Genomic DNA, 7,239 nt, shown 5'->3' with positions numbered 1-7,239 from the left:
TGGAGGCATGATGCTGACGAAGTTGGATATGGATGCCCAATCTTGCTTGTGGCAGCTGCCCATCAGACGATGGAGCCCATGCTGCATCTGAATATATCGGTACATCTGTACCTGCAAAAGGAATAACATGTTGTAGCATTTCATGCTGTTGCTGGCACAACCGCTGATCGTCAATTTGCCGTTAGACCCATAGGCTCGCGTCAAGGAACTAAAAATCTTGCAATAAAGCTGAGAAGACAACGAAAACCTTTTTTGGATGTATTTTAGCACGGTCAAAAAGAGTATCATTTCTTACTTTACAAATGCACCAAAGCATAATGTATAAATTATTAACTGACATGAAGGGATGATTAGCATTTAGCAAGAAATTAAGGATGTCAGGGATAGAGTGGTATTGTTGTTGTAAAGAGCCAGTGTTGATAAACCAAGGCTGCAAGAACCAAACAACTTCTGCATAGTGAAATATGTCTTGAGCAGATAAGTGACATCTGAAAAACAAATGCATATCACCTTCCTCTAAATTACACCTTGAGCAGATAAGTGAAATATGTCTTCAAAAACGACCTGCTCTTTTACCTGTGGCCAAGGCTCTTCTCAATAGTCTCCAAGCAAAGTTCTAGACTTTTGGGATCATGTGCTTATCATCCCAAACCTGATTGAGCAAGTCAATAACCTGCCGAGGTACTTGTTTAGGCATTTGGTTCTGCGGCAACTGCAAATTTTTGAAACAATGTCGATATGCGCTTTTTGTAGAAAACTTCCTGCAGGAGTCCATTTACAACAAGCATGTCTTGGCCCACATCATCAATGATAGAAGTGTTTAAAATAGTTGTGGCCACATGTGGAGTAAAAAGAGAGTTAACTAGATCACGGTTCCAGCCTTCCAGGCCTTAAGATTTGGGATCCACAAGTCTTTAATAGTTGCAGGATAGTTAAAAGGTGGTTGCTGAATGACAAGATAGTTATAGATGTTTTGCCAACAATTAAACCAAGGTGTACTCCAAATGGAAGAGAAGCTATCAACAATTTGTGTAAAACAAGCAGATTCCAAAAGAGGTTTAACTTTTAAAATGGCAGCCCGAAAAGCAGAGTTAGGACAACTAGAATTTGCTCTCCAAATAGAAGTGTAGGCGTGATATTTTGACTTCAAAATAAGAGCAAGATTACTAGTTGGTTCTTGAGCAATTCTCCAAGCTGTAGAGAGAATAAAGCTCTGATTCAAGGCTAGATTTCTAATACCTAGACCTCCACTTCTCTTGTCAGTGCAAGTATATGCCCATGCCCTTATACAAAGATATCTTGAAGTGTTATAATCTTGTATCCCTGCCCACCAAAATCTCCTAATAATAGCAGTGATACTAGCAAGCAATTTTTTGGAGAACAAAATATTTGACATGTAATAAACAGGTATAGAAGAGAAAACATATTTAATAAGAGTAAACCTAGCAGAGTGTGACATTCCGTTTGCCTTATACATTGTAAGATTGGATTTAAACTTGTGTTCCACAAATGAGTAAGCGACGGATCTATCCTTAGCAGGCAAGACCAGTGGATGTCCTAAATGGATAAAAGAGGCGTCGATATCAGGGACAGGAAACAAACCTTTTATTTCCTGCCTGAGCTGCAAATCACCCAATTTGGGACTTGGCCTGATGGGGAACATAAATGATTTAAGAACTGAATGATGGCTTCAGCTTCCTGCTTTGTTGCTTCACCACTCACCAATAGGTAATCTATAAACATCAACGAGTGTATAGGAGGTCATTGGGGACCCAAAGAGGTACATGAAAGCCTGTTATAATGTATGGCATCTTGAAGTGCCAATCATAGTTCATTATCAGCCTCTATTGGAAAAGGCAGTACCTAGGAGGAGCTTAGGCATGCTTAGGCGCTAGGCGATGGCCAAACGCCTCGCCTTGGTATAAATGGATGTCTACGCAGGGCAAGCAAGGAATCGTCTACCCAAGCAAGAAAACAAGCCATATTAAATGCATATGCCAAACGGGCCATATTCCAATAGCAGTAGCAGATAGTTAACTTATTTATATGCCCTAAATTAATACGAACACACATATAATAATCACAAATACACCTTGATACTAAAAGTTATATTACCGCCTAGGGCGCTTAAGCAACGCCTAGGCACTATGCGAAGGCCAACCGCCTCATTTACGCCTATCACTTTTTCCAACCTTGTTAACAGCTAAGATAAAAAGAGAAGGGGGGGGGGGGGGGGGACATCCCTGACTTATACCCAGAACTCTTAAATTTACCAAAAGGTTGCCCATTGATAATAACCGAAAAAAGTAGGAGTAGCTATGCAACCATGGATCAACTTAATGAAATGGGCATTTAAACCTTTACGAGCTAAAGCAGCAGAAATAAAATCCCATTCAAGTCTATCAAAGGCTTTAGCAAGATCAATTTTTAGCATGAAGCACTTTTGTTTGAAAGAATTTAAACTAAAAGAGTGAGCAATCTCCTGGGCAACAATGTTATCACTAATCCTCCTACCCTCTATGAGAGCCTGTTGAGAAGGATGGATATAATCAGGTAAAGAGGCTTCAGTCTGTTGGCCAAGGACTTGGAGATGATTTTGTAAACAACATTACATAAACTAATTAGTCCGAAGTCAGGGGGCATGTGGCAAAAACGTTTTTTTTTTTTTGGAATAAGAGCTATATGAGTTTCACTAAGCTTTGGTGGCATAGTACCTGTTTCATAGAAGGTCCTGACCAATTGAGTTATATCTTCAGCTATCCAACTCCATGCATTCCTATAGAAACCCACATTAAATCCATTTGGACCCGGAGAGGCATCTTTCTTCATTTCTTTTATGGTGTTCCAAATCTCCTCTTTGTCAAGTATAGAATTTGTGAAGTCCTGCACATCATGATTAATAACAGAAAATACGGCAGGTCTACCATGTGAAGGGCAACTCAGGCCCGGCCCTGAGGGGGGGCAGGGGGGGCGACCGCCCCGGGCCCCCCGAATCCAGGGGCCCCTCCCCAGATAGCCTGTGGGCTTGCGCTAAGAAAACCATGGGCCGTGGCCAGAAGTGGACGCCGGAAGACGTATCGAGGCCTTCCTATCCCTTTTCTATTCTTGCGATTCGATTCCTTCAGGTTCCATCACGTAGCCATCCTCAAATCACGCGGCATACCTAATTCCAAGTTTCGAACCTGCATACACCGCCGCCGTCACTTCGCGAAAAATCAAGGAGGAGAGATGCGGAGTAGCAGCCGTCCTGTTCGCGATAAGAACTTGAGTCCCTGCTCATTTTCTTCAAATTCCGTTCCTAATTCTGATCAGCAGTATGTCGTCTCGCCGATTTCTATTCCGGGGCCTCCCAATCGCTCGAGTGTCTAGCCAGTATTCAGAACGTGCTTTGCTCTCTCACCTTGGGCACTGGACAAGCACACGCACATCATCGCTGATCCATCGAGCTCTAGAGCCAGACGCGAACGAGTACAAATCGCTGAATGCCCGATGGCCGATGCCGACTCATCCAAGGTACTTCCTTCATTCCTAAATATTTGTCTGTCCAGAGATTTCAATAAGTGACTACATACGGAGCAAAATGAGTGAATCTACACTCTAGAGTATGTCTACATACATCCGTATATGGTAGTCCATTTGAAATCTCTAAAAAGACAAATATTTAGGAACGGAGGGAGTAGATTATATTATCGTTCTTATCCCTCTATACGTACATTACTAATTAAGTATTTTATCCTCGCATACATGATGCATAGCTCGCATCCTTCAACCGTTGACATCAACATCAGGGGAACTAATGTTAGTGTGTTTTAGAGTACAGTTAATTCATTGGGGGGCACATGCACAATCTGCTAGTGTTCATGAACATCCAGTTTTGCCTTTTTCTGAATTATTAAAGATTCTAAATTTCACATTGCCAGATGGTATAGTGCTATGGAGATTTTTGAGCATGTCACTGAATTTAATTGTTATCCTAATGTCTCTATTATATTGCATCTTATTTATAGTGCATCTGACGGTGTCATCAGTTGAAAGACGAAGCTTTTCAAAGTTAAAATTATCAATGAACTATCTGAGGTCAAGAATGACTAATGAGAATTTTAATGGCTTGGCATCAATATGCGTCAAGAAGAAATTATTGGAAGAGATTGACATGGACCTCATCAGAAGTGACTTTGCATCGAAAAGTGATATAATTTTTTAAGGTAATATGTATAATTATTGCATATGTATATTATTTTGGATGCATTCAAGTGTTCATATGTAAATTTTCACATATAATTATAATCATTATATTTTATGTTGTTTATAATAGGGGCCCCGGAATTTAGTTTCGCCCCGGGCCCCCAAAATCTCAGGACCGGCCCTCGGGCAACTAGATTGAAAGATATTATGGAAGTAAGTGATAAATTCATTGGCTATATCTTGAGGGCCAAAAAGATCTCTCCCTTGACTATCCATAATGGAAACAATCCTATTTCTTCTCCTCTTGTTGACTGCCTGATGGAAAAAAGTTGTGTTCCTGTCACCTTGTGTGACCGAATGCTTTTTGGCTCTTTGCTTATAGAATTCGTTTAACTTTGTCATGCTTCCTTCATATTGGGCTACCAGGTTCGCTTCAAGAGTATAGTCATGTTGATCTAGAGGCTGCATCTGAATATTATTAATTTGATTCTGCAACTGATGAAGTTGCTGCTGAAGTGGCATTTTCTTTTTGCACCACAGTTTGAGAGTACGTGCAAGATGGTTAGTGCGTACATGGAAAGGTTTTGTGGTAGTAGAAGCCCAATCATTCTTTGCAACAGATTGATAATCTCCCACAAAAAGCCACCAATTTTCAAATTTGAAGGTGAGCCAGGGCCTTTTAAACTTAGACTCAGTTGAAAGTAAGATAGGTGCATGATCGCTAAAACTATGAATAATGGGCATGTTGAAAACATTTGTTGTGGGGAACAAAGCGCACCATTCAGCATTAGCGAGACAGAGACCGAGACGTTCAAAAATAGGACTAGAAGAAAATCTCATGTTGGTCCAAGTGTAAGCAGGTCCAGAAAAGCCCAGATCTGCTTTACATAATTATTAAAAGCTTGCATACGAGTGTAATTAACGTTAGCTCCATAGGATTCTCTTTTATGCATAATATTATTTAGGTGTAGCACCTTTACTCGTTGAGACAGGAGCAAAGATGAGCTCGCGTGCTAGGCAGCTACTCAACTTGCTGTTATACTAGTATATCCGACATATATACTCTATATTTTAACCGCACCATTTGCAAGAATGGATCAGAAGCTTGCTACCAAGTGGTCAGCTTGGTAAGCTATCAACAAAAAATTACAATTGCTGAAGCTTGCTGACCACTGAAGATCGGCAGGGCTCGCAACACTGTTTCACACGGAGAGATGAAGCCCATCCCTCTGATGACGCCGTACACGATGGGCGAGTTCGACCTGTCGCACAGGGTCGTGCTGGCACCCCTCACGCGGCAGCGCGCCTACGGCGGCGTGCCGCAGCCGCACGCCGCCCTGTACTACTCCCAGCGCGCCTCCCCCGGCGGCTTCCTCATCTCCGAGGCCACGCGGGTTTCGCCGCCGTCCTCGCGGCAGGAGGAGCCGGAGTCGTCTTTCGGGAACATCCCCGGGATCTGGGCGCCGGAGCAGGTCGGGGCCTGGGCGCCCGTGGTGGACGCCGCGCACGCCAAGGGCGCCGTCTTCTTCTGCCAGCTCTGGCACGTCGCCGGCGATGCCGTCCGGCAACGGGAGCAGCAGGTGAGTCCCCAGATGAGCTTCGACGGCCGCCGCAAGGAGCTGACGTCGCCGAGGAGGGTGGCGCAGGAGGAGGCTCCCCGCGTCGTCGATGGGTTCAGACGCGCCGCCCGGAACGCCGTCGACGCCGGTACGTGCGCGCGCGTGGGCCGGAAACCGTTGCTTCAGTTACTACAGTAGGGATTTTTCTGCGCTCACTCCTTGCATGCCCCATGCCAGGCTTCGACGGCGTCGAGATCCTCGGCGCCAACGGCTACTTTGTCGACGGCGGCGGCATGGACATGGAGAGCTGGTGCCGGTTCGCGCTGGATGTGGTGAACGCCGTGGTGCGGGAGATCGGCGGCCAGCGCGTGGGCGTGCGGCTGGACCAGTTCAGCGCCGAGCCCGACGAGCACGCGCTGGCGCTCCACGTGGTGAGCCGGCTCAACGACCACGGCGTGCTCTACTGCCACATGATCGAGCCGAGGGTGGACGGCCGGCGGCGCGTGTCCCGGCAGCTGCTGCCGTTCAGGGAGGCGTTCGGCGGCACGTTCATCGCCAGCGGCGGGTACGGGCGAGAGGAGGGCGACGCGGCCGTCGGCGAGGGTTACGCCGACCTGGTGGTGTACGGGCGGCTGTTCCTGGCCAACCCGGACCTGCCGAGGAGGTTCGAGCTCGGCGCACCGCTCAACGACTGCGTCAGCGCCACCTTCTACGGCGCCGGCGCCGGCGCCGACCCCGCCGTCGGGTACACCGACTACCCGTTCCTCGAATGATCGAGCTCGAATACTGCTTTCGTCATTGGCAGTTCACCAATCCGGTCGTATCTCACACAATAAACCATGATCGAATGGTGGCTTCAAATGTCCATTTCGGCCATGATCGAAATTTTTTATTTGAACTCGATCGAGATCCAAGGAATTTCACTTTTTTTTAAACACATGACGACATTTTGTTACATACCAAAATGGTTATTTTTTCTCTTTTCTCTTTTGAAAATTTACTTTTATAAGGGCTCTTTTGAAATTTTACTGAAAAGTAAGGACCAACATCATTTTTTATGGTTACTAGCAAGAGAGTTCATGCGTTGCCACATGAGAAAAATAATACCACACGCCCTAACACAATAACCATGACTCAAGACCTTAATAGGTCCATGTCCTTTATTTCAACATGACATCTTATCATTCTTGCCCTTTATCCGTTTCACACTCCCGCCGACGGAAATGCATGGTCATAAATGGTTTCTTTTGTCTCCAATTTGTTTTTTTATGTGTTCATTTTCAATTTGAATCGGCATCGGTACGAAAGAAAGACGGGTCGTGCACTACTGATTAACATTGCATCCTAAATAACATTTAGAAAATTATTAGCATGTGAAACATCATATTCAGATTATGCGCATATTTCTAATTAATTTTCACATATGACATGTTAAAATTTGAGTTAGGGTTTAAAAGATACGAATATTTTTTGAAGCATCTGAATCTGTCCCTAA

General features: G+C 44.8%; 1 protein-coding gene across 1 annotated transcript; it reads left to right on the top strand.

The window, feature by feature from the left end:
- The first annotated feature begins 5,283 nt into the window (after positions 1 to 5,283).
- On the top strand, positions 5,284 to 7,007 carry LOC109732714 (12-oxophytodienoate reductase 1-like). The gene is made up of 2 exons (XM_020291898.3): positions 5,284 to 5,892; positions 5,982 to 7,007. The coding sequence occupies exons 1-2, from the start codon at positions 5,400 to 5,402 to the stop codon at positions 6,515 to 6,517; spliced, it is 1,029 nt and encodes a 342-aa protein (XP_020147487.1). The 5' UTR covers positions 5,284 to 5,399; the 3' UTR covers positions 6,518 to 7,007.
- Positions 7,008 to 7,239: the final 232 nt, after the last annotated feature.

The sequence above is a fragment of the Aegilops tauschii genome, chromosome 7 (assembly GCF_002575655.3).
Source record: "Aegilops tauschii subsp. strangulata cultivar AL8/78 chromosome 7, Aet v6.0, whole genome shotgun sequence".
NCBI lineage: Eukaryota > Viridiplantae > Streptophyta > Magnoliopsida > Poales > Poaceae > Aegilops > Aegilops tauschii.
This window is presented reverse-complemented; position numbering and strand designations above follow the sequence as displayed.

What these genes read in the sequence shown, in the direction of transcription:
- LOC109732714 (XM_020291898.3), top strand. Translation starts at nt 5,400, where the DNA reads ATGAAGCCCATCCCTCTGATGACGCCGTACACGATGGGCGAGTTCGAC. An exon ending in CCGGAACGCCGTCGACGCCG is followed by an intron (nt 5,893 to 5,981) that starts GTACGTGCGCGC and finishes GCCCCATGCCAG; the next exon opens with GCTTCGACGGCGTCGAGATC.